The 27,726-nt window shown below is 38.5% G+C and overlaps 2 protein-coding genes across 4 annotated transcripts in view; one reads left to right on the forward strand and one right to left on the reverse strand.

Annotated features, from left to right (window-relative positions):
- Positions 1-3,102, forward strand: part of sorcs1 (sortilin-related VPS10 domain containing receptor 1) — a 113,756-nt gene extending 110,654 nt beyond the window's left edge. For all 3 annotated transcript variants that reach the window (XR_015866118.1, XR_015866120.1, XM_088419334.1), the window contains exon 27: positions 2,956-3,102. Coding sequence is in view for 1 of the 3 variants with exons in the window: in XM_088419334.1 (XP_088275460.1) it covers positions 2,956-3,017 (62 nt within the window). In the remaining 2 variants the exon portion in view is untranslated. The remainder of the gene's footprint in view (positions 1-2,955) is intronic.
- Positions 3,103-23,139: 20,037 nt separating this feature from the next.
- The window catches only part of sorcs3a (sortilin related VPS10 domain containing receptor 3a), a 182,053-nt gene continuing 177,466 nt past the window's right edge, over positions 23,140-27,726 (reverse strand). Inside the window, exons 25-27 of the mRNA XM_088419860.1 lie at positions 27,335-27,440; positions 26,827-26,987; positions 23,140-24,997 (exon numbers count right to left, since the gene is read on the reverse strand). Coding sequence (XP_088275986.1) covers positions 24,939-24,997; positions 26,827-26,987; positions 27,335-27,440 — 326 coding nt within the window. The 3' untranslated portion in view covers positions 23,140-24,938. The remainder of the gene's footprint in view (positions 24,998-26,826; positions 26,988-27,334; positions 27,441-27,726) is intronic.

The following is a 27,726-nucleotide window of genomic DNA, read 5'->3' on the forward strand; positions in this document are numbered from 1 at the left end:
TAAAGCTGAATATTCTCCGCTTTAATGCGGTTCCAACTTGACTTGTGTCAAGCCAAATGTCTCACTGCTCGCCCTTTTTCACGCAGTACCTAGCTTATCACGGCAAGCGGGGTCTAGTCATCACTTCTCACTTTTGCTTTTCACTTTCTACCAATGAGGTGCATAATATACATTCTTAACAGCAAACAGTGGGGTGCTGGTGTGACATCACAAGTCAAGTCAAAAGTCAGCCGAAAGAAAAGAATGTCAGTCAAAAAAAAAAAGAAAAACAACAACTGCTGTTTATATTGGGGCTGATTAAGATGATCAAGTAACCCACTGTATCAGGGGGAAGAACCTCCAGGTAGAACTCCAAAATGAAAGCTTACCAATGTCATTCCTACCATACGCTACCAGTTAAAATGTATGTAGTTTATTTTTAAGCATTGACTGGTCCTTTCACAACGTTTGGCTGACGTTTGCGTGCTTCACCGTAGTGGAGTAGATGACAGGAAGTAGTTGCTTCCAATGTATTGCTTGTGTTGCTTCCAATGCACTTCTGGCCCAAAAAGATTTAAAAAATAAAAGATAAAGCCAAATAACAGATCTCACATCCCTATTAGACACTACCTGGTAAATGTGTCGATCCTGCCTTGGTCATTTTACCCTCTGTAGGTTTTCACGGTGTGTCCGATACCCATACAATGCTGCCACCTTTCTGTGGTGAACGTACGTTCTGAATTAATAGATTTAGGGACAAAAAAGTATTGCTTCTCTTTGAGTTTACGGTTAACATTATTAGCCTTCATAGACTGAAATCCTACAGCGAAAATCACCCAGACTTGCCTATCAACGATTCAGCGTCACGGCTCGGCCTCCAGGAGCAAATATGGTTGCGGCCATGGCATCTCTGACAGAAAGTTTTGTTAGCTCTTTTAAGCTTGCTCTAATAAAGACAGTGTAAACAAAATACAATTAGATACCGTTTTCTGATAAATCATGTATATTTTTCTTTCCGAGCTCCGGAGGTACACTAAGCACTTTAAGATCAGTATTTGGTTCACCCGTGGGGATGTTATCCTTTGGAGTCCTGGGACGCCCCTCATTGTGAGGAGTTCACGCCGGCAGAATCCTCTGTAGTTGCATACTGAAGAACATCTCTGTGTGGATTGCTCCCTGCACACATTGTTTGTTGGTCCTCATTGCCCACCAATGTCTATACTACTACTTAATATTGTTTGTGTACATGCGGGTGTGTTTGTGTTGACATACTGTATTCAGAAGGGAGGAGTGTCATTTTGTGAATCGGTTGGTATTTTTTTCCCAATTGTTTTTATTTTTGAAAAGTATTATGTGTTATTTTTCGAAATATTTAATTTCCCATTACTATTTAATAAAAAGCAGATTTTCACAGTTCACGGATTCATACAATAGATTGCTCGTGTCCAAGTAATCATCGGGGTGAATGTGATTTTAAAACAAATACAGTATACATATTCATCCATATGGTTGTCATTTAAATGTCTCTGTCTTATAACCTATTACCTACTTATGACCTACTGAGTAAGAGAAAAGGTCACAGGAATACAGTGATCCCCCCTACTTTGCGGTTAATGGGGGCTGTCGCCCATATGTACGCCCCAATATAGCCGCAGTAACCATAAACAATCCTTTTTTTTTTGTATTTTTTGTGTAGTTTATTTCCTTTCTCCTATTATTTAACATTACGTTATCCTTATTAACATTATTGTATATTCATTAATTTACTAATATTACTTAGTTTGTTGAGAATTTGTTCTCAGGACTGGTTATCTGCACCAAGACTCCGGTGAAAGAGTACGCAAGTCATCACGTTGAACTTCACATTTATTTTGGCTCATGTATGGTGTATCATCTAGTATCTGTTGAATAATAAATCAACAACAATCTTAAAGTCAGTCAACTAACATATAAACACTTAATCTATGAATTTACTGTATTTTTAGCCGACATTAGCGGGTTAGCAACAACTAACAACTACTAACTATAAAGTGCAACCTCTACACAAACGAACACATAAATAGAATAAACACTCATCGCTTACTAAACATAGGCAGTAGCGTGCGTTATCAACATAAATGATAATAAACTATAAATATGAGCTTACATTGTCATTCACTACGTCACCGTAATGAGTCGAATGACGCACAGAGAACGTAAATCAGGAAAAGGAAATGCAACGCGACCCGACATATTAAAAGTATACATTTCAAAATAAGTTAAAAACGTCATGAACTCTCGCTTGAAGAATTCTTAACATAGTTATTAACTAATATTACTTCGTTATTTGATTAATACAGTACTGTATATGAAATATTTTTTATTTTTCCTGGAAAAAAACGTGAAGTACTGAGACGGCGAAGTAGGAGGGATCACTGTACCTCAGTCAACATTTTGGGAAAACATTGGACGAGAGAACAACAAACTGTTGCTAGTGTGAAAGAATCTTCGTTTTATCAGCTGCCAAGACGTAAAACTACAGCACGGGTGTCAAACCTATGACTTATGATCAGGCCAGTCACATCATCATTGGCCATATGTGGTCCGGCAAAATACTGATTTGACTTGAAGTTTCTGGCAAAAATACCAAATTGACTTCAACTATTAAAATTTTCGAAAAACAAAACAAAAAAAACAATAATTTTGTTCCCAATCTCACTTTTTGGACGGATTTTACCATTCTCTGATTTCAAACTAGGTAAATGCGTGGTGAACACGCTCAAAATTTATTTGACTTCACACACATACAGGCCCTCTGACACAAACTAAAACTACGATGTGGCCCACGATAAAAATGAGTTTGACGCCCCTGAACTACAGTGTTTTGTGCTCATCCCTTTTGTCCCCTAAAGGGATAATACCACAAAACCACAACTAGGCAGTTTGCATTAATAAGTAAATAAATCATTTCCATAACTGTTGCTTTGTTTCTCCTAGGATGTAAGAAGCCTCATGTCCATGTGAAATTTTCCACAGAACTACCCACGTGTGGTGTCTAAACTTTGAACTGGACCACCACTACAGCTGCATCATATTTTTTTTTTCAGTAGTTTGGGACTGTTTTTTTTTTTTTAAAGGTGTGTGTGTATATATATATATATATATATATATATATATATATATATATATATATATATATATATATATATATATATGATATATTTGTGCATGGTGGACCTCACTGATACATAGTGTAGCCTATTACATACCAGAGAAATGTGTTTAGTTTTCTTTAAACATGTATCGAATAAATTATATATTTTTTACATTGTAACTTATACAATCCACACCAATAATTCAATGACAGCATGATCAAGAAAGATGACAAATGTCAGAAACAACCAGAGAAGACTGTTTACATGCTATAAAAAGCAAATAGTGGCAGTGACTTATGTATTTATATGAATAATTATTTGTTCTTGAAGTTGATTACGCCTAAATTGTAAATCATGAATGTCAATCTGTGTTGATAATTATATAGTCTGTATTTGAACAAGTGTTACATAAAACAAAAATGTTGCTTTAAATTATAAATAGGCTGCAGTATTTTATTACCAATCTTGCATTGTTAAAAAACAGAAAAGGAAAAAAAAAGATTGAACAATACAAAGCAAATGTGTTTGTATTTTTTTTAAATGAAAATGAAGACAGAGTGTGTTTTTCTTGTTGCATTTAAATATTGTTGTTACGGTCATGCTCCCCCTCCTGACTGATACTATAGTATGAAATATTTCAAACACACTTTCAGACACACTTCATAGAAGGGATCCTCGATAAATATTGGCTATTACTCAGAAGGGAAAATGGGAAATGGCCCTAAACACACAGTATTTATGGTGCCTGCAGGGTTCGAAATTCTTTTGTAGGAGAATAATGTGATTAGCAACAAGGAGTGAAAAAAGAGAGTTTAAGAAGGAGTGGTTTTGCAATCTGGCTGCCACAGCATTGTCACCTGTGAACCTGAGCAGGATCTTTGATCTACCGGTCACTTTGCAGAGAGTATTGGTGGCTCTCATGGCATTTAACTCAATTCCACCCCTCCAACTTTTATGCTACTATACCTGTATATATACCTGTAAAGCAATGAACAAATTAAACCAAAAAAAAGTCTCCTGTCTGTTTTCCATTGTGAAATTTGTCACTTGATTTGCATACAGGGCAGCCAGTTACTCTACACCCGTTGAATGCCTCGCGTGTATTCAAGTACATTGGTTAGTCCCGTACAGGACCTCGAGTGTTGCATATCGACCATCAGCTATACAACAAACTCGCCTTAAATCCAAGATCGGATGAAAAAGTGATGTCAGACCAATTGTTGGGGGGGTTGCCAAGTACTCCACCTCAGTCGCACACAATTCTGTGATGTTACTGAATGGGGGTCCGCCCACTTATACGATGGTTGTATTGCCATTTCTGAAAGTAAAGCAAGTTGTAGTGTTTAACCCTTTCACTATCGATAGTTTTGTTTTTTTTTTCCCCGAAATAAAATACAATTTAGTGCATGTATTACTTGTTTATACAGTAAGTATAAGATACCCATCCATTCGTTTTGTAGAGCCGCATATCCCCACAGGGGTCGCAGGCTTGCTTGCGCCTATCTCATCTGGCTTCAAGCAATAGGCAGGGGACACCCTGAACTGGTTGCCAGCCAATCACAGGGCACACAGAGACCAACAACCATTCACACACCCAATCACATCTAAGGACAATTTAGTATGTCCAATTCACCTGCCATGCATATTTTTGGAGTGTCGGAGGAAGCCGGAGTGCCTGGAGAGAACCCACGCGGGCTTGGGGAGAACATGCAAACTCCACACAGGAAGGCCGGAGCCAGGTGGATTTGAACCGGGACATTTGAACTGTGAGGGGGGCGTGCTATTCACTGCACCACGAGCCGCCCAGTATAAGATTAATTTAATTCAAAAAATTCCACTTTCATCACTTTCATTTCTACCAAGAAATACCACTGGGACTGTACGTTCCATAGACCAAGATATTTGTGCAAAAAACATCCCAGAGAAGTGAACATTATTACCAAATGCCAACTTTATAAAGTAATCACTAGTAACACCTTTATATAGCACATATTATCAAAATATTTCTGCAGTACTACATGGTTGATTGAGGAGAAATTGTACAACATAAGCTACCTTGTTGACAGTAGGCCCACCACTGGCTTGTTGTGTATGGGAAAATAGCTAAATGGCACTTCAATCTGTAGATAAGTTTGTAATGAACTATTGAAATGGCAATTGATTCTATTGCTTTTTAAAAAGCTGTGGGACGCATTGTCCCAAAGTAAGTGAAAGGGTTAAATTCCTCTAATTTGCATAGTCCATGAAAATTATTTGCACAAACCATTTATGACACTTTGCACTCCACATGCAGAACAACGGTCAATTTATATTGATATTTTATTTGAACAAGGCTTATTCTTGTGAGAAATTGACTTTTGTGACACGTTTAGACCAAATGTGGGGAAAGTATTTCGGATGGTTGGATTCCATACACAACAAGATCGAGTGGGATAATCCGTGGGTTTAAATAAAATGTGGACGAGCCCTGATACTATTGGCTGAAAGTGGCCGCTGTGCCCAGTAAAGTGTTAAAAGAACAAAAATAAAATGTTGGAATGTGTTGTTCACTAATGTGCTCACAGTACAATAAACTGTTATGACTGCATGATTACAGCTCATAGAAAAAAAAAGACAACTCAAGCATTCATTCAATTAAACGTGTATTTTCGTAGCAGTGAAATGTCGCACACAAATTTCCGCACATTTCCGGGTATGATCACTGTCAAAAAGATGTATGTGTGTTTAACAATTCCTATAAGTATGGCTCATAATTGTGTAGTATTTTAGTTGTTTTTAGATGTGTATGACTAAATGGTGTTGAGTTTACTAATTGAAAACCTGCGAGTGCAAGGTATTTTGAATACTGTACATCTCTCGATTGCACGAGTATGATGACACGAGACACGACTTGACATCGTCGCATGAATCTCTCCTTTGGATTTATGGATCCGTTCCCTTGCATTCGTGTGTCTAATCCCTTGGATTTGAGTTGAAAGTCAGTCGATCTGAAAGTCATCCGCGCCGCCTTTAGTCACGCACACATACAGTATGTCTATTTTTGACAGCCATCTTAACTTGTAGATCAGCAGTTGACAGTTTGAATGTCTAATTTATTTTTTAAATTATTTGTTGAAATTGGACCGAGAGGCTCATGACTCTAGCTTGCTAGCTAAAGACCTGTGTCACCAAAATTAAATACCGTAAATGATCTAGAAACTGAGCCGTCACAATGTTTTTTTCAGGGATTAACTGCCACATAACCACAACAATAAATGAGTGAACCCTAAATATTTTAAAAAGCTTTATTTGTACTTAATTAATCTTTGTTTCGTAAAAAGGATTTCACTTCTACTGATTTCCAAATGTACTGCAGTGCTTGATTCTGCCAGCAGAGGTCATTAACTGTTACAGAAACTTCCCAAAAGGAACAATTTTCCAAGAAAGTGACCCTAAATGGCCACAATTGTCCTGTAAAAGCATTATTTTAGCATCAATAAAAATGGGCATACATTATGCTTCAGATTGAAGCCTGATGCGCTATTGAAAGATCCTCTGTGGCATTCAGTTCGCGTTCAATTCGGACATTTGTTCTGCTTTACGCAGGCGCGGCACCAATGACTCGCAGTTCGACTGATTTTGCCTGGTAGCTTGGCGTGACACCATCTTAATTTGCATATCCAGATCCATGAATGCAAAGCGTGAGATCCACGAATCAAAAGGAGCGATTCATGCAAAGACGTGAAGACGAGTCACACGAGAGTCGAGTCACACGAGAGTCGTACTCATACGAATGGTGAAACTGGAGTAACAGGTGCAATATAAAATGCAGTCGACAAGGAGACTTTATACATCCATCCATCGTCCTCTTTAGGGGCACGGCTGAACTGGAGCTCAATCAAGCCTACTGTAGGCCCAACTTGTAGAATGGGGAAATGATGATAAATCGACAAACAAATACACGCCCGGTTAGCCATCTTTCACTCCACATCATGAGTTGGTGAACGGATGATTCCTTTAAGACTTCCATCCTCGTCATTTAATAGAAGCATGTTCGCATCTTCGTCTCTCAGTTGAAACACTTTATTAAGCCTTGTTTTCTGTGCAGCTGGTGATGAGGCAAAAAATGCACTGGCATTCTGAAACAAGCTCTATTAAAAATATCAGATGAGCAGCTTATGTTAAAATATACCTGCGGATATCCCAAATTGAGGTCTTGATGGGCAAAGGAAGCAATTTTGTAAAGTTGGACAAATATCTGGTGTTCCAATGTTTGTGTTTACACCTGCATTTGCCAAAACAGTTCACCCCAAATCACCCTAATGTAGTTAGTTTCAAAGTATGGCATCATTTTGGGAACACACCAAATAGCGCCCCCCGTTTAACTCATGCACGTCCTCTCCTTCCTGTAGTCTTCTTGTTTGAAAAGGAGGTTTTCGGTGATGATTTGCTCATCATCTTACTTGGGATGTTCTTTTCCCAGGTGATGATTGTTGTGAGATCAGAGCATGGAAGGTTGCCCTTCTCTGCTTCTCCTCCCACCTGTGAACATCCATGTCGGCTTGTTCAAGCGCACATCTTAGGGCTGAAGGAGACAAGTTGAGCTGTCTTTTCCTTTTCATAATGCGTCAAAAATGATCCACGCCGCCTCGTTGTTGACAACAAAGAGGCAATAAGGCAGCACTTTACAAAAGTGCATTTTTCGACATTCTGTGCAAATGCTCTAAAGCAGATGCATACTATATTGAATTAGAGGCCTTAGCCCTCTAAAAATGGTCTCCTCCTTTCTAATCAAATTACATGTCTCCGTCCATCTCTGCCAATGTGGCGCCTGGCTAATTCACGTGAGGGAGGTCAACAGCTGTTAAAAAAGGAAATAAACACTGTACACACCAGGTGTCACAAGTGCCTCCTTCACCATTCTACAAGCCAGGTGAGTGCTCTCACTTTGCTCTGTTTTTCCAGTGAAAGCTCAGCTGGCCGTGTTGTACAGCTCCAGGTGTCTGCAAACCGGCTGCCATGATTCACTCCTGCCTTCTGTGTGACATTGAACGTTCCCAAAGCTGATTCGGCTATCACAATGCAAACCGTGACAGCATTTTAATTTGTTTTACTTGGACGAACAAGCAAAATGAGCAAAATTTTGCATCGCTGTCCGAGTCCAGTACAAATCGCCCCATACGCTTTTGCGTCATGTTGTACGCTTCAGCAGTTTCTTTTCATCATTAGAAGTCTGATAGCCGTGCTATATCTGGTCTTTCATCTAGGACCTATTTGCCACGGAAGAAAGACACCATCATGCCAGAGACGAGTTGACTGTAAACGCACATGCGACGAGCACAGGCACTCCTACAAGATGCATGATTGGCTCCCCGTTCGACAAACCTGGAGCATTAAGCCTCAGACAACTTAGCTCCTAGTTTCATTGGGACACGCAGACACCCACACCACACAAAAAGGTGACTGCTCTTGGAAGGGGGTCAAAAACATTATTTAGTGGTGCTAAGCATATATCCAAGCATTTACAAACACACTGTGTGCAGGAAGCTGCGGAGAGGATCCTTTCTAAGAAACATTTTAAAAGCATGAAGCATGACAAGGCCTAGTCCATGAAATAACACCATCAGTAAAAAGGAGAGCATTCTCACCTCAAGGCAAAAAATACATAATTTCACTTTATTCCACACTCGACTTAGCAGCAACAAACAGCTTAACACAAAATAAATGAATATAAATGAGAAAAAAAATATTTGGCATGAATAAATGCTTTCAACAGGCAACAATAATTTCTTTCAACAAATGAATGGGTCACAAATTAACTCTTGTTTGATTGGTGAGAAGTCTTACAATGTCTGGGATTATCAAACCACCAGAAGCAAGGCTCAAGGTCAGCCATCCTCACAACAAAAAAGAAATGTTTAGGGCTGTGTGGAAGTGTGAGACAAGCAATGCAATTTTGGCCAACTTCTGTTACCGGCTCATCCCAGTCACCTTTGAACAAACGAGCCATTTGTAGGGTTGAGCGTTGTTTGAATTAGGATGATTCTGGCTCTAGTTGTGGTTGTTTTATTCAATTCCAATTGCAAACAATTCTCTGTAATTAAAAACGAAACAAAAGACGAGCTAACCCGTTTTTTTTTTTTTTAATCAAATCATTTGAACTTCTCCGTTCTTTAATTTCATTAACTTTTTACTGTTTGAGTACTTTATTTTGAGAGACTCAACGAACTACATTGTTCCCTCCCTCACTTTGCACTTCATCTTTCATGCCCTCAGTGTGTATATATATATATATATATATATATATATATATATATATATATATATATATATATATATATATATATATATATATATATATATATATATAAAAGAAAGAAAGACATGATGTGAAGATTTCCCTCAATCTGAACGGAGTCGAGATGGCTGTAAATGCACGTGCCACGGGCACTCCTGCAAGACACGTGATTGGCTCGCGACACAACAATGAACGATGGGGGAAGGAGACAACTCCTGCCCTCCGGCAGCAGTCTCCGAGTGAACCTCACATGCGAGAGAGAGGAGTACATGCGCCGTTCGCACGCGGTATGAGGAGTACATAAAAATGAGAACAGATGAGAGAGTTGGGTATACACAAAGAGACCTGTTGTAGTATGTAAATTTGAATGCTGAGTGGAAACTGAGCTTCCCCGTTATCGTGTTTGTTCAGCTACGGGCACCACTCGACGTGCGATGGCTGTTGCGCAGAAGGCAACTCTGGCACTCCGTGTCCCCCGATTACGGCCAAGGGATGGAAACGGCAAGAGACAGCAGTACAGTTACTGTATGACCTTTAATAATTATTAAATTAACTAAATACTTGAACTGTAGGGCGGATCGTGGCGCAGTTAATAGCACGTCCGCCTCACAGTTCAAAGGTACCGGTTCAAAACCACCTGGCTACGGCCATCCTGTGTGGAGTTTGCGTGTTCTCCCCGAGCCTGCGTGGGTTCTCTCTGGGTCCTCTGGCTTCCTCCCACACTCCAAAAACATGCATGTTACATATATATATATATATATATATATATATATATATATATATATATATATATATATATATATATATATATATATATATATATATATATATATATATATATATAGGATTATGAGCGATTAATAAAATAGGATAAAATAAAAAAAAATTAAAAAAGATGAAAAAAAACAAGAACAGATTTCTGCAGAAACAAACGTCCTAATGTCTCAAGTGTCATTTCCCGTCAGCCAAGAAGTTTAAATTGGCATTGAAGGAATATGAAAATAAGACATTAGTTGATCGTATTGTTGCTAAGGAGTTTTTTTAATTCGATAAGCTAGTTCGCGCTACCCTGTGAAACTGCTTTGAATGACAATAGTCAAACTTTTGGGTCAAAAGGCAAAAAGATTTTTTTTTTCTAAACCACATCAATGGTTAATGTGGTTTTGAAAAAAAAAAAGCTTAATTATTATAAACCTTATTTATTCAGGTTAAACTATTTTAGGTTTAAGTGTTAATGTTCAAGATCAAATTACATTGCATTGTTTTTTCATTTTTTCTAAGCATCAAATAGTTCAGTTGGTCAAAAATGTTTTTAGCTTGAAAAAGGATTGACATTTTTTTCCAAATTTCACACTTTAATGCCATCCATCTATTTCCTAGAGCAGCTTATCCTCACAAGGGTCACAAGCTTGCTGGTCCCTATCCCATCTGACTTCAGGCAGTGGGTGGGGGACACCCTCAACTGGTTGCCAGCCATTTACAGATAATTTGATGCTCTTCAAGCTATATTTTTCCAGATTCAGTATAAGCCGTAACCTATATACATAATGATCTTTTTCATAGGCATCACAGTAAAAAACATCGCAAAAAACATTTGCGATGCACTGCATTAACCTAATACTGATGACACGGAGCACAGCCTGGGACATGGTGCTACCAAGTACAAATTCCCACTTCTACTTGTTTATTTGGGATGAAATCAATATCAAAAATGAAGAATGGCATGTAAAACTTTGCAAATCATTGTAAATCCCGTCTCCAATGGGAAATATGCCATCTCATTTTAGGAGGCGGGGATTTGATGATGTATATGTTTCGTTTGGAGTCAGCAACGATTAAACAACTTACATTGACTAAGAATAAAATGTAACACAAATCGTTAGATACAATAACGACTGCTTAGGATGTGGAATATGGGCCATAAAAATGAGGTATCTTTGACAAATTGTGCCATCTCATGCAGAGAATTGACAAGCAGTATTCATTTCTCTCAACAGGGGGCGATGTGGCTCTGTCACGACTGACTCATCCACGTGTCAGTCAAAGTTGCACCTTGGTGCGGCGCACTGCTTCCAGGCGGTGACAAGTGCGAGCATCCAGCCTCACACGCCGCAGGCTGCTGATCCGGTTTGAACTTGCCGTTTTATGTAGTTCAATGGGATTTTCATAGCGATGTGTTATTCCCTGCAGTGTGTGACTTCCTCAGACTGAATGCACGGATAAACAAGAGAGCAGCAGTATGGCATGGAGTGGGGGCGAGTGGATTTAGGTAGTTTAAGTTTTAATGCAGATCAACTTGTGGAGGCATCACTGTGCACCTGTGTCACTCTGCTTGTGTGTCGGATGTCATAAAACCGAGTGAACATCAACCGTGATGTGAGACTCAGCTAAGCGTGTTCCATACACTTTTTTTTAACAGAATTTATTATTTTCAGGACACGTGATCTAAAGCCTGCAGCTGAGCCCTGGCCATTGTTTAACTGCATCGTTAATTAGTTACAAAGAAATAGAATAGAATGCCTTTATTCTTCATTATACACAGGTATGCAACACATTTAGGAGCACTGCTCCAATTAGATAAATTATTATTGTTAATTGTTAACGGGCAGTAAAATCTCATGTTGCGTTTAAAGGGACGGTGTGTAAAATTGAGAATTTTTTTTATTAAAAAGGAATAAATTAAATGATTGTACATTTCTAAAACTTGCAGATGAATGTGTTCTTAATGACTAACAGTATGTATAATAATATAATATAATATAATCATAGTAAATCACAGTAAATATAATCATAGGTCTAGTTATCATTAAATTATATAACATGGGAGGTGGCACTTCTCTGAAGGCGGCCATGTTTGTTATAAATACAGGCACCTGCAGCACCTCCTGCTGTCCACAGTGAAAAATGGTCTAAATCTTTCATACTATCCCTTTACATCAAATGAGAATTTTGAGATTTCAAGTTTTGTTTTGTTTTATTTCTTTTATATGGATTTTTGTAAAATGAAGGGAAAAAATGTACAGAAGTGACCGTATCTCTAGGGTTCACTGACTGTATATGATAAATTAAAACAACGGCATTCTCCTTGAATTTTGTCGTATATTTTTAAAGCGACTCGCAGATCGGTTTACTTCACGGTTGAAGGTGAAAATGGCAGAAAAAGAAATATACAAAGCGGTGCTCAGTAAGAGGCACGTTTGGCAAAGTGCTATCACTTTATTCCTGCCAAACGAGTGCCATCTGAAAGAGTATTCTTAAAGGGGAAATGAAGGGGAAATATTAACAGAGTCAAGGGGATGCTTAAAAAAAAGGTGGCCATGCTTTTTTTTGAAAAAGAATGTTACATGTGTGCTCATAGATGTCAATGATGTACGGCCTGAAAAAGAATCGCTATAATTTGTCTATTCTTATAATTCCTTTGTTTTTTTTTCAGTTATTGTTAATATATACAGTATGCCATAGATTTTTTTTAACATTGCCCCATATATCGCATTACATATGGTAATATACTTAAGCCACCCAGATGTAGAACATTCTGGCAAAGTCCAGTCAATTAGTGACATTAGGCACTCCTCCTTCACTTTCTGTATTTTATCATTTCACACTTTAATGCATTCGACACCATCTTCTAGGGGCACAGATATATGATTGAGGTTGCTGAAATCAACAGAATATTAAGGTTACTGCTGGTCAAATAGGTCACAATGAAGCATGTTTAAATAGTTGAAGACAAACTTTGGGAGATTCAACACACGGAGGATTGCAGCATGATAGTAGGAACGGCTTCAAGATGCGTGGGGCCCTATGGGGAATTAGCCTGGCAACAGCAAAGAAATTTTTTGACCGTGTCAAAGTTTTCTATGAGGCAATGCTGACCAAAATGATACCATACTTACCTGACTGATTTAGTGGCAATAGATCCGGAGAAAGAACTGGATTACAGCCATGTCTTGTCAGTCAGCAATGCGTTTGACATAAAAAATGACGAGGAAAGTTTGAATGAGGAGTCGGGTGATTTCCAGTACTTCTTGATGACTGACTGATGTTTTCAAACAAACTAGCTGTAGGACAGCCCAGATTCCTTCTGATGTAAGAACTCTTGACAGCAAGCTTGCATTTACCTGTTTGCAAACTCAATACAGGATCTAGAAAAACACATGGTAATTGATAAACAGTGATCCCTTGTTTTTCGCGGTTAATGGGGACTCTGCAAAAAGGGAAACCCGAAGTAGCACCCCCATTTTCCCACTTTTAAAAATTAAAAAAATATTACACACACACACACACACATATATATATATATATATATATATATATATATATATATATATATATATATATATATATATATATATATAGGCAGGCTGAATGGAACTGGGGCGGATTGTTTGTTGGGAGGACTGGTGGAACAGAGAGATAGAATAGGTCTTCCTACCGAAGCACCTGGCAGGGGATAGTCAGGGCCAAGCACGGTCCACACACGGCTAGGCGAGAATTGTTGGCTGTGATTAGATACAGGCAGGGTCAATACACGGGTAACAAGCAAAGTAGGTTGACGAAAAGCTTGGCATATACAGTGGGCCCCCGTGTTACGAACTTAATCCATTCAGCGGCTACGCTCGTAACTCGAACTGCTCGTAAGACGGGCAATCCAAACCTATGTTAATTCGTGAATGCGTGCAACGCGTGCAAAAACCTTAGGTAAAAACATCACGACTTTATACACATATTAAAAATGAGTAACATAACCTACTGTACAGTTAAATTAAATAACATAAATATACAAAGGAAAAATGACATTTACCTTTGGGGCGACGTGACTTGAGCTGGGTGGAGGCGGAGGAGAGCAGAGACCAACCCGCAGAATTTATTGATTTATTTTCTTAAACGGGAACTTTTCTCAAAACTAGAACATATCAACGGCGATTTCCTTCTCTTTAATCCATAATAGAAGAAGTCTCTCAATTTTCTTGTCGATCGAGGTCCGTCCCCCGGCAAGGAAAGTCTTGCCCTTAGAAGATTGCCGAGCGGTTACGGCCATACTCACGAGCCATGCGTGCGCCTCCTTCGTATTTATTTATTTTTTATTATCTCCTGCTTGGTTTCTATTGTCATCATCCTCTTACTTCTTCCTTTACCGCCCGCCACTTGCAATTTTAGAAGCCGTGTCTAACAGATAAAGTTTGCAAAGTCTTAACAACATTCCTTCCTTTCGTTTTTGACTGATTTTCTCTCCTTCCTTCCGTCCCGACCAGCTGTGCCATCAAGCTAGATAAAGGCGTTCGGCCAATAGCATATCGGCATTTCTGTGATTAACGTGACGCCAGCCAATAGCATCTCCATGAGTGAGACCGTTACTGACACCGTGACTGAAACAGTGACTGTGACATTGTAAGAGCAATAGCATATCAGTGTTACCGTGTCATGCATGAGCAGATGCTTTCGTAAATGTATCAAAGCGAGGTCAATTGTACGTACACATTGACTGGCAACGCGTGGCGAATTCATAGTTAAAACCATCACAACTTTATACACATGTTAAAAATTTGTAACATAATTTACTGTACAGTTAAATTTAATAACATAATTATACAAAGGATAAATGACATTTTCCTCTGGGGTGACGTGACTTGAGCTGAGTGGAGACGGAGGTGAGCAGAGACCAACCCGCAGAATTTATTTATTTATTTTCTTAAACAAGAACTTTTCTCTAACTAAAACATATCACCGGCGATTGCCTTCTCTTTAATCCATAAAAGAAGAAGCCTCTCCATTTTGTTGTCGAGCGAGGTCTGTCCCCCGGCAAGGAAAGTCTTGCCCTTAGAAGATTGCCGAGCGGTTACGGCCATACTCACGAGCAAGGTTAACTATGCACGCGCCTCCTTCGTATTTTTTTTATTATCTCCTGCTTGGTTTCTATTGTCATCATCCTCTTACTTCTTCCTTTACCGCCACTTACAATTTTAGAAGCCATGTCTAACAGATAAAGTTTGCAAAGTCTTCACAACATTAATTCCTTCCGTTTTTGACTGATTTTCTCTCCTTCCTTCCGTCCCGACCAGCTGTGCCATCAAGCTAGATAAAGGCGTTCGGCCAATAGCATATCGGCATTTCTGTGATTGACGTGACGCCGGCCAATAGCATCTCCGTGAGTGAGACCGTGACTGACACCGTGACTGAAACAGTGACTGTGACATTGTAAGAGCAATATCGTTCTACGTTTCCGTGACAAGCTTTAACTACTAATTTTGATGACGTGGCAAGGCGAAAATATATGAACAAATACAATGGCCGGCATGTCAGATTGCTCGTAAGGCGAATGGTCTGTGCGTAAGTGGGGGACAAAAAACTCCGCGAACCACGCTTGTAAGTCGAAATGTTCGTAAAAAAGGGTGTTCGTAAACCGGGGGCCGACTGTAGCTGCAAGACAATCTGGCGAGTACTGACAGGAAGAGGCAGGGCTTAACGCAGTACAAGGAAATTGGTAGCAGCTGGTGGTAATTTGGACTGATTGGCTGGAATTTGGTAGAACTTGTTTGTGAGAATGAGGGGGCTGAGCTGGCAGGCTGTGACAGAGAGAAGCTACTTCTAGAAACGATTGCATGAAAAAAAGTAAATGTTGTTTGGATCACTGCAACTACGAGGACACACATTATTGTTCATATTTTATGTTTTTTTTTTTCTTCAAATTCAAGACTTGGGTATATGTTGTTTTATTGGTGCACAAAATGAACCATTTATGAACATCACCTTGCTCAAAGAACAAAACCAACTCAGCGCATAAACTCACAACGAACGGAGTGTTTGTGTATTCCCCATATCTGTACAGCTTCAAGAAGAGTTACTTGCTCAACAAGGCAAATCACGCGATAAGGACGTGGACTCCCATCACATCGCGTGATACATTTCAATCCATGTTTTATTCAGCTAATAAGTGTACACGATGCAATTAGGAAATGATATGAACCCAAACTATGCAGGCAAAGTGAAGTTGGTGACAATTACCCGTACTCTGATTGGCTCCTAGCCTGGAAATGTAAATCGGTGCGTGACTTTCAAGTAATTGCAAAGAAAACAACACTTTCTAGAATATGAAGCTCAGCAAAACCTTCCTTTTTTCTCAGGCCTGAATGTTGTGTATGCGCTGGTGACAGATTCTCATGGATGCATTTTGTTTAATGGGATCCTGACTGCCCAGCATATGTACCAATGACTTCTGAGTTAAGGGCAGCGTGAACAACATCACTTGTGCATGTGTTTGGTTCAAATAGTTTGACGTTCAGGCTACCACCCGGGATGTGCTTCTCTCAAAAGTTTTTTCTGTATTCCAGTCTCGGGCAAGGTATTTTGGTACACAAACAGCAATTATAGACTGGCACTTATCACCTATAAAAGTATTGTTGCTTGAGTTCCAAAGTGTCCAACAGAATACAAATTCTGTTATAGCCCACAAATAGTAACAAAGGCATTTTTACTTCAGCTTGCAAAGTCTCAAGATAATGCCTCCACAGAATTATTGTTATCTGCCTTTAATGATAAGGGTTATGAGCTTTTTGTTGGGGTTCGTATTAAATGCCGAACTGATGTGTCATGCTAACTTTTCAAATTACTGTACTGCGGTAATGTACTTTAGCAAGATTACATATGTTTGTACTATCTTGTGATAATGCGGTTTCATAAAAATAAATGTCTCATGGTATCCCACATATCCCCCTTGTTAAAGCACATCCATCTTAAGCTGCAAAAGGGTATTGCATTGCTGACAATGAATCTGCTAAAACTGCCATGATCGCAAAATATCGATGAAAGTGACTGATGTGGGAAATAATCAAGTTTAAAATGAAATTAGTTTTCTCTTACTATATGGGGTGATAAATGGAGGTTAGACAATGAAAGCTGAGGTCATCTATCATCAGTTATATGGTTATTTCATTCTGTAGGAGGGGCACTATCAATAACTCTTGCACATCAGCAAAAAGAATCACAACAGCATTGCCTTGATGTACCAGAACCATTTCATAAAATTTATACTGTATATATCATGGTGGAAAGTTATGCAAGATTATGCCAACATTGCACTTACTGTAAGTTTTACTGAGCTTTTTTTTTTTGTATTCAAGCTATATTTTGTTTTTTCATTTCCTGATGACTTATGGGAGATTTTAGCCATGTTAAAACGCTAATTCCTCACCAAAGACAACCCTCATTTTTTTTCCTTTCATTCACTCTTCTCTGAGAAATTATACTCGTTGCTGGACTCTCATTAATAATCCAGCTGTGTTCGGGCAGATGACGGGGGCTCCCTGGACTGATTGCCAGCCAATCACAGGGTGCCCCCCTGATGGCCAACACCTCCCAATCACCCACGCCATAGTTCTGTTCAGCTGGACAGAGGTTACGGGAGAAGACAGAGCAGGGGTGCAGCTTCCCATTGACTGTCGAGCGCTCGGACAACGCCGCCGCCACTCCTGTCTCCGAGGCGTCAACCTCAACAGAAAATGGGTTATTAGGATCAGGGTGCATCAATCCTCAGGCCCGCGTTAATCGGATCTTCAATTCTTGGAAAGCGCGCTCAGGATCTGAGTTCCACACAAACAGTACTTTTGACGAGGTTAGTTTTGTCAGAGGCCAGCGCTATAATTGTATATAAAGCGCCGGTGGAAGTTTTCAAATCCCAGAAACCTCTGTAGTTATTTTCTAGTTGTTGGAGTTGGCCATTCATCCACAGCCTGGATCTTTGCTGGATCAGCACAATGCTCCACAATGATGCCCAAAAATTGAACGGACCGTAGGTGGAACTCACACTCCTCAGCTTTCACATAAAGGCAGTTCTCCAGGAGACGCTGCAGAACGAGACGGACATGTTGTCGGTGTTTCTGGAGGTTCTTAAAAAAAATCAAAATGTCCTCTAGGTACACGAAACAGAACTGATTGATCATGTCACGAAGCACGTCATTTATCAAATTTTGATCAAAGGAGAGATAACACTCTGTCCTTACTGAAACCTCTCTCAGATCATGAGAAACAACTGGGACTCTTTCTCCAGGTCAGGCATTATTACAGGAGGGCCCAAAAATTCTGCCGCTCTGAGGCAAATTTGCATGGCAGAACGTGTTCCAATTTATGAGAGCGGGTATGGTCCAGTTTATGTCGGGATTATGTAATTTTAACCAAGGAAGGCTCAAAGGTACGGGCGCGCGTGTGGGCATGACGAAACAACGAATCTCTTTTCTATTGTTTCCGGAAATGAGTAACGGGAGTGTGCATGTCGGGTGCGTTACCGCCGCCAAAGGGCACCCGTCAAGGTCATTAACATGTTTAGGGTTGTCCAATTTCACTAATGGACACCCGACCAAGCTCACTATGGACCATTGTAATACCACTAATACCATTGTAAAGCCACAAGAGTCCTTCTGATTGCAAAGTGATATCCTACCCCTCAAAGACAGATCTGGTAGGAGCCATTGATTATACTTGTTATGGGATTTTTTAATAATTGGGGCAAAATTCTCAGTGCATCTCGTACTTTGATCTTTTGAAACTATGATATATAAATATTTTACTTCTTTTTTATGAGAATGTTATATAATTCAGATTTATCACAATTCTTAATCGCTAAAACTTCTCATTCGATAATATTCAGGCATAAGCCAGAAGTTCTTGAGAACTTCCCAATTGTTTCAATGGCTACAGGAATTTGGCTTTCATACTAAAATAAACAAGTGTTATATTATGTTCGAATTGAGTCAAAAGTAAATCTTAACTAAAAGAGATGCATTTTATTTAAGCTATTAAAAACAAAAAAGGTATGGGGAGGTAGGACAGCCCTGTCTGATACGTCTCAAGATCTTAAATCGAGGGGACGTACCACCTAATAGGTGAACTGCGCTGTTACTGTTTTCATAGGTTTTCATAGCCAAGCAAAAATAGTCAGCAAAACCACATTTTATTTTAAATAATGTGTCATGAACAATTTTTTTGTAAAAGTCCCTCCCCCCAAAAAAATATCTTCGAACATTTCAGAGAATTGTAATCTAAAAGGTCCAAAACATATCTAATTTTAAATGTTATATGTCATTTATGAATAACACTTGATTGTGTCTCTTCAATAATAGAATTCTAAACAATTTTCAGTCTCCCGGCAAATATCGTAGCAAAAATTTTGTAGTCATTACTAAGCAAAGCTATTGGGCGCCAGTTATCAATCAGATGTTTGTCTTTGTTTGGTTCGGGAAATACAGATGTTACCCACTGAGTCATAGTTTCAGGAAATGTTTCTTTAATAATACTTTCCAAGTAGACCTCAAAGACAAAGGGAGTCAGTTGTTTCAAAAGTTTTGTAAAGTTCTGAAAATAAAGCATCATTCCTTGGTGACTCGTTATTTTGTAAGAACATAACGGCTTCTTTAACCTCTGCAATTGTAATAGGCTGATCACACAGCATCATTTTGTCTTGAGTCATCTTTCTAATAACTAAAGGATTGAAAAACTCTTCAGTTGATGCCTGACAAAATGTAAAGTTGTATACATTTGCATAAAATTTACCACAGAAGCTGATCGATATTGTGGTCCTCTGTAAACACCCCATCAACATTTACTTTACTTAATTTATTAACACTGGCATGATGTTTCTCTAAATTAAGAAAGGAGTGAGAATTTTGTTCCCCTTCCTCAAGCCATCTTGTTCTGGACCTAATAAACGCTCCATTAGCTTTTTGATAGTTTAGTTCGTCTAATTTAGCTGGTAAAGTGGAAAGCTCCAAGTTCTCCCTTTCTGTTATAGTATCAATAGGTATCAAAGTCAGCTGATAAATTCTTGAAACCACACTTAATTCTAATTTTCTTTTAGATTTACCTAATTCACTGCCAAATTTCCTGAAGTATTTGCCAAGTTCAAATTTCAAAAGCTTTTCTATTATAGCTTTATTATTGAAATGAGAGATGAAATGTCTCACTTCATTTTATACTTTTTCATCTGCCAGTAACAAACTGTTAAGTTTCCAGTATGTTGAGTCAGGAGCACCAGCTTGAGAAGATTAGATTTTAATGTGCATGGCTTTATGATCTGTGAGAGGGCTAGCGTGTATGTCCACTTCAATATTGTTTTTGTCAACAGTCTTTGAGATCAACCAAAGTCAATTCTTGATTGCCTCCATGATTGTTACTCCATGAAAATGTTTTGATATTTGGATATTTAACTCTCCATATGTGGAGAAGGTTAAAATTTTCCATAAATGAAATTCAGTCAGGATTTGCTCTATTTGATGAACCAGACAGCCATTTGTTCATATCATTATCTAATATAGTATTGAAATCACCACCTATCAATAAAACAGTACCTGGAAACGTAGTTAACCAACGTAACAGTAAATCCTCCATTGATGTAAGAGGAATATCTTGTTCAATTTTCTTGTTGTAGCTGTAAACATGACCTATTATAAATATTTGGTCTTTAAATTGCATTGCTTGAAAGGTAAAATTATTTTTAAATCAAACTTTGAAGTATTAGAACAGGGGTAGGGAACTCCGGTTCCTCAAGAGCCATATCCTGCTTATTTTCGATGTATCCCTCGCTTTTCACACCTGCTTCATATAATCAGCTCATCAGCATGGCCTGTGGATGCCTGAAATCGATCCGGTGTGTTAAATTTGAGACACATCAAAAACAAACAGGATGTGGCTCTTGTGGAATCGGAGTTCCAGACCCCTGTATTAGAACATTAACAGGAAATAAGGGCATAAGATAAGAACTTTACACCAGCTCAGAACTATTTACATTCAAGCTTACGATTACGTTGGGAAAAACAACAATCCAAACCAACCAACTGAATGGAGTCTTCTTAACGTCCCAGTGTCCTGCACATCCTATGCATATATTTGTCAACCATTAATGATACCCTTACCACCCACAAAGTAGGCCAGGGGTGTCCAAAGTCTGTCCTCGAGGGCCGCTGTCCTACATGTTTTCTAGGTTTCTTTTCCTGGCACACCTGATTCAAATGATCAGCTCATCAGCAGGCTCAGCAGAAATCTGATAACGATCCTGATCATTTGAATCAGGTGTGTCACGAAAAGAAACCTGAAAAACAAGCAGGACAGCGGCCCTTGAGGACCGACTTTGGACACCCCTGAAGTAGGCCATCTTCCCTTCATCTCGAGCTTGTTTAATCTTGGGCCACAATGGTCCTCCTTCGTCAGGTCCTCAGTGAAGCGTAGGCCCTAGGTCTGCAGGAACATATCATTCTTTGCTACTTTCCACAGCGTCTCCTTATGCCGACGCGACTTGCACCTGATGATGACACTACGAGGCTTCTTGTTGTCTTAATTTTTCTTTCCTGCTCGATGAACAACATCAACAGCATCAGGAAAGAGTTCTTTTTCACCTGGTGGGCATCGCCTCGCAAACTGATAACCAAAGCGTGCACATCTTTTTTTAACTTCTGGTAGGCCGTGCAATCTCAAATTCCAAAATTGCCCATAACACTCAATGTGAAACAAAACAGCCTCTTCATTTTAATCAACTGTTATCTTGACATGCATTGCTTTTATATCCGAAAGCACAGTGTCCACCATTTTTTCAATCACGTCACTTCTTGAGTTGATTAAGTTGGCCAGTGTGCGGATTCCATCATTACATGTAAGAGCACTTTCTCTGTTGGAAAAAGAGGACAAGTAGGTTTCTTGGGTAGCGGAAACCTTACAGGCAGCGGTGGAATTGTTCATTCCCTTGTTTTAGTAATGGTCATTAACATTAGCAGTAGGTTGAGTTTCGCGTTCCCTGCTTTCACTTCTTCTACATGATTTAGGCATTTTCAGTGGTTCCAGAACACGGTGAGGCCAAACTATTTTAGTTGCAAACTCAATTTTACCTGGAAACTCGTTTTGTGCTGAGAGCTAGACAAACACAGTCTCTTCACGCCATCTTGGCTTCCTTCTTCTGATGTGAGCGTTGTTAGCGCTTTAGTAAGTTGGGTGAATGACATCACACAGCCTGCCCACAAACTAAACTTCAGTAAACGCAAATAATTATCATAAATAAATATTATTGCTTCAGTGGAGTGGTGAATGGTGCCGAGATCACTGGAAGTTAAAAAGAAAGTACAAATAAAAACTGAAACTCTCTCTGCACTCATCACCAAAACGCTAGCACCATCTCAAGACAAACAAGTGTGTTGGGTTCATATTGTCAACTGCTCCAATTAATATGACTATTTTTAAGCGTTTAGGAACTTTTTTTTATTTCTTTACATGATATGTTTTGATTATTATGCACTAATGTAATTCTAATATGTATTTGTTACAGTTTTTGATGCACTTTTATCATTTATTATTATTCATTTAAAGGATTTAGGAACATTTTCAGGGGCTTGAAACAGATTAGGCTATTTAGATGTAAAAAGCGTCTCTACTTATGAAAAAAAAATCACGTCACGAAATTACTTCTGGAACAAATTCATTTCGTAAGGTACAACTGTATTCGAGTGAAAAAAATAATAGAAATGTACAAAGTGATCAAACCCTTGGAATCCAGGTGACCCAGGAAACTTCTTCCTGGGGACTATCTTCAGATGACGACAACATTTCATTACTCGTCAATTTCATGTTGTGGATAAAATATAACTTGTCACACCACTAATGAACTACTTGACTTGTACCACTTCTGAATGTAAAATGAGAGTTAGAAGTAGCATGACAAAATAACAGTAAAAAGCAGAGGAAGAATATGTTCTTCTCTGGATACATTGAGAGTGATGTACAAAAATACATTTATTTGAAACACTTTCAAAATGACAGTTTTTTACCATAGAAATATCCAAATGAAGACAAAATCCAACAGTACAGATTGTAAGTGAAATGCAGAGTTTACGGGCACAGCATTAAATAACATTGTTTTTGCTTTCATTAATCTCATAAAAAAAACAAACAGTTTTCACCAAGCATTACATTTCACTTTAGGTCGCTGTGGTAGGTTTGCAACAATGGGGGTGGGGGTGGGGGTGGGGGGGTATTTAAATTAGATGCAAATAATTGTATTCCTCATCAGTAACACTCATAATTCTTAGGATATGCATTCAGTTACAGGATGCATTCAATTTCAGTACAAATAAATCTTAGTCAACCTTAATAGTCAAACAAGTGACGCTAACGGTCACATTCTTTTTCCTGTTTGGTGCTTTCTGAACTGTGGAAGATGACGAGGGTGCACGGTGATGTTTTTTAGCAATTCCCTCATTTGTTGGTACGTCGGCAAAAGGGGCGTCCGTCGCAAAGGACTGTCTGTCCGACGAAGTACCCACCTCTGCCTATTTCATTATTAGCTCTGGCAAATTTCATATGGCAGGTCACAGTATACAGTAGTTTAACTGGGGCGATTACAATTCAAGTGCAAATTAAACAGTGAGTCTCACATTTCAGTTTGTTACTGTACAAATTATTTACATCACTAGCTAAACTTTACACAAATTCAAAAGTGGGGTTTTGCTGGAACCAATTAAATATCCTGTATAAAGCACATCGTATTTTTTTAGAAGGCTCCTGGTTTACACTACATAAATCGTTTATAACTGTAGAATATTTTATAACAATTCTACATTTTGTCTTTACATCTCCCTAAAGCATAAGGTTTATTTTACATAGTTGGTTTTACTTTGTAACGCACAGAAGTTGAGGATGCCTGTTGCAGTGATACAGTCGACGATATCTAATGCGACTAATACGCTGCTAGCTCTCATCACCTGAAGCTTTCGTAGATTGTTTGATGGCTAATGAAAGATAACAATGAAAAATGTATATTTACAATATGTTCCAACATGACAGGCAAATGCAGTAAAGCAGATAATTCTGTATACATTTTATACACAATGAAAATATTAACAGTAAACATGACAAGTTTGAAAACATTTGAACATTTAATTTCCAGAAAATTCAGGGTATGAAAAAATGTGAAAAGAGTTCTACATTTCCCACACGAAATGTCAAAAAGAGTGGCACTCTTAAAATAAACTTTTTTTTTTTTTTCCCTTAATGACTGACAACTGGAAAGAAATATTTACACGCTAATGGATTTTCTACAGAGATGTAATCATTGGTTGCAACAGGCACTGGTCAATAACCTTATTAAGACAAAGCTGATGTCTTTATGTTTTCACAGACTTTCAAAAGCAGACGGTTTCTTTTTTTTTTTTCTTTTTTTCCCATGACACACAAATGAGTCTTTCAAAGGTTCCATGGCAAATAGAGGACAGATTATAGAAGTGTCTGCATTAGTAACACTCAGTTTAGTTGAAATAGTTGGGCATTGTAGTTTATACATGAGCAAAGTATTTTGCCAGCTTTACAAATGGACTGTTAGCATGCTGAAACACGCACATCTTTAGACAATAAAATAATCTTATTGAAGACATTGCTTTGCTGCATGAAAATTGTACTTGACTTCATTGCACGGCTGTAAAAATGAGGTTTCTTTGAAAACTATTCAAAACAGTTGTGTTGAGAATTACAAAACTGAAAACGAGACCACTTGACATGAAGTTACTCTATGGTACACATTACACACTCGTACAGTTTGGAATCTCCCTTGTGCTCTCACAAGCATTTGCAATTCCTCCTGAGAAAGCAAAGGAAACACAAAAACACAAGCACAAGAAATGATAATTAGTACAAATACTGTATGTAGTCATGTGGTGCACAAATTCATTTTTTAAAATGAATATAAAAACATTCACGTGACCTATACAGTGGACCCGCAGTTTAGAACGTCCCTGCACAAGGTTACAAAGATGGCTGCCTAAAGGCTTGTTCTTGTTTGAGAGTGCTTTCAATATCGTATTTATTGTGCATTGAGTGCTTAATTCAAACTTGAATTTGGTTAGCCATGGGTCCCAAGATTGCTAGTGATGTTAAAGAGAAGTAGGAAAATGATTTATACGGAAATGAAGCTGGAGATAATCAAGAAATATGAGGAAGGCTAGGCTAGGCTACCTTCACCAGGGAAGATGGACATAACAAGGTCGTCACATCATTGAAAGGTAAATAAATAATTTATATTCTTTTCATTAATGATGTCATTTAATTGTATACAAGCATATTATGTATACGTAGATCTTAGTATACTATTTTGATACCAATTTTTAATATGTATATGCAATTTTGATGTTTTTACCTGGGATTTTACATGCATCAGTTTATTAACATAAATTTGGATTACCTTACCAATTGCGTTACGATCCCAACCGTGGAACGGTTTGATCTCGTAAACCGGGGGCCCACTGTATTTGTGATAAACACTGGCAAACCATGGTACACAACAATTGAATAAAATGATACTTTGCAAGTATTGGTTAAGTGGTGTTGACGTTTTGGGTAAAGTTGTCCAAAAGTATTGGCAAAACAAAAGCTAGATACTAAAAAAATGCAATTTTCATTTAATTCTACTAGGTATGGACTTGCAAGTTTATTTATGTAATTATCAATATGTTTGAATGACTTTGCAGTAGGTTCAAATTACATAGCCCAGTCAAAAGTGTTAATTCCACAGACAGTTCCACGCGTTCATGGTGGTTATCTAAAATGCACGTGTAATAAGTGAACGTTTCGCAATTTGTGCCAAATTCAGATGGAAAAAGAAAAACATATTCAACTATCCATTAGCTGCTGCTTTATCCGGAGTTGAATCATGGGGGCAGTAGTCCACCTAATAGCGAGAGTTAAGCCCTCATGGGTCGATGGCCACGGGGGCTTCCGGTCCCCATTAACCGCGTAAATGAGGATCACTATATATATATATATATATATATATATATATATATATATATATATATATATATATAAATAAAGATATAAAGATGATCTTAACAGATATTCCTGCTAAGTGTGGTGTCCTTTGACCACTTGGAAGGATTGTTGTGCTGCTCCATTCTCAATTTAGGAATATTCAATGTGGAGGATTTTTCTGGGTCTGTGTATGGTGTGCCCCGAGGACAAACGAACATTGAACCAGTCGACTGTGACGTGCAGCGAATCAGATTGCAGGGTGACAAGGCGGCAAGGAAGCATGAGGAAGAATCCAGAATAAAACAGTCAGAAAGTTTATGCTTGCACTGTCTTGCATTTGACAATCTTTGACAACCTACCTTTTGATTTGTTTGAATAAAAACGGTCTTGAATGTTTTTTTTGCCAAGCTGCAATGTACGCTTATAACGGTTATAACCATGATTTTTTCCTCACCATATGTGAGGTCTCTTAACGTTTGTAAGTCTAGCGACAATTTTAAAATCTTGCTGTGTGAACCAGGCTTCAGCGGTATGGTTTCCTTTTAATATCCTGTCTATAGTCAACGTCATTTGATTTGACACATCTTAACCAATTGGAGTATATGATGGTTATGGAAGTAAAGCCTAATTGAATCAATGACCATTTTGGCAGTGATAACTTACTTTTGACTCTTGCATCCAGTTCTTTCTCCATGAGTTCTTTGGATGAGGAGAATTCATTCAGTGTTACTTTTGGAGTGTTGTCACCTTGGCCCACTGAGCTAATCATCTCTTGCTCCTTCTCCTGGTTCACCTCTGCATATATGTTTATCCAAGGTATTTTTCTAAGAAACAAAAATTCAAAATGAGAAAGAGAAAAGTATGATTTTAGCGAAGTATCAATTTCTTGTAGTTGGTACAAGGTGCTTATGAAAAATGGGAGTAAAAACGACATTCTATTACTAATGCTATTCAACTAATTTCTTTCACAACCTAGAATAATCCAGCGTGCACCTAGAATAATCCAGCGTGCGGACTAGAGAGGTATGCAAAAATTTGGTTTCCAGAAATGACCGTAATTGATAGGGCTACTTCCTGCCCCAATCAGATCATTACGTAGCAATGGATGATATGATAACGCACACATTATAGGTTGATTTGTAATTCTCTTATCGGGGTATTATGTTTTTACCTCTTGAATTTGTAGATGAGAAACACGGCAAGGCCAAGGAAAACCACTGACAAAAGCATCAGCATAGCAGAGCTCCGATGTCGAGGGTTGGAGTCCACCAAGGGTGCTGTAGGAACACGGAGTCAGTTATTCATTCTTACATTTGCGTCTGTAGAGTATAATCCTTTTGTTCACACACCATTTTGAAGTACACGCTTATAAATAGTATAACTAAATGATGAGTAATAGATACAGAAATCCGAAACTTGTTCATCTCAATCATCTACTGCCATTTGTTGTAAAACTAGATGGCCCTGTAAGCTCCTACCTCCTAAATTCCTGAATCAAATGAACTTGTAAATACTGATGCTCAACAAAAATACTCCTTGGGGAAAATGTACTTTGATCACTGA

The sequence above is a fragment of the Hippichthys cyanospilos genome, chromosome 7 (genome assembly GCF_059441005.1).
Source record: "Hippichthys cyanospilos isolate Australia breed blue-spotted pipefish chromosome 7, RoL_Hcya_1.0, whole genome shotgun sequence".
In the NCBI taxonomy this organism is placed as follows: domain Eukaryota; kingdom Metazoa; phylum Chordata; class Actinopteri; order Syngnathiformes; family Syngnathidae; genus Hippichthys; species Hippichthys cyanospilos.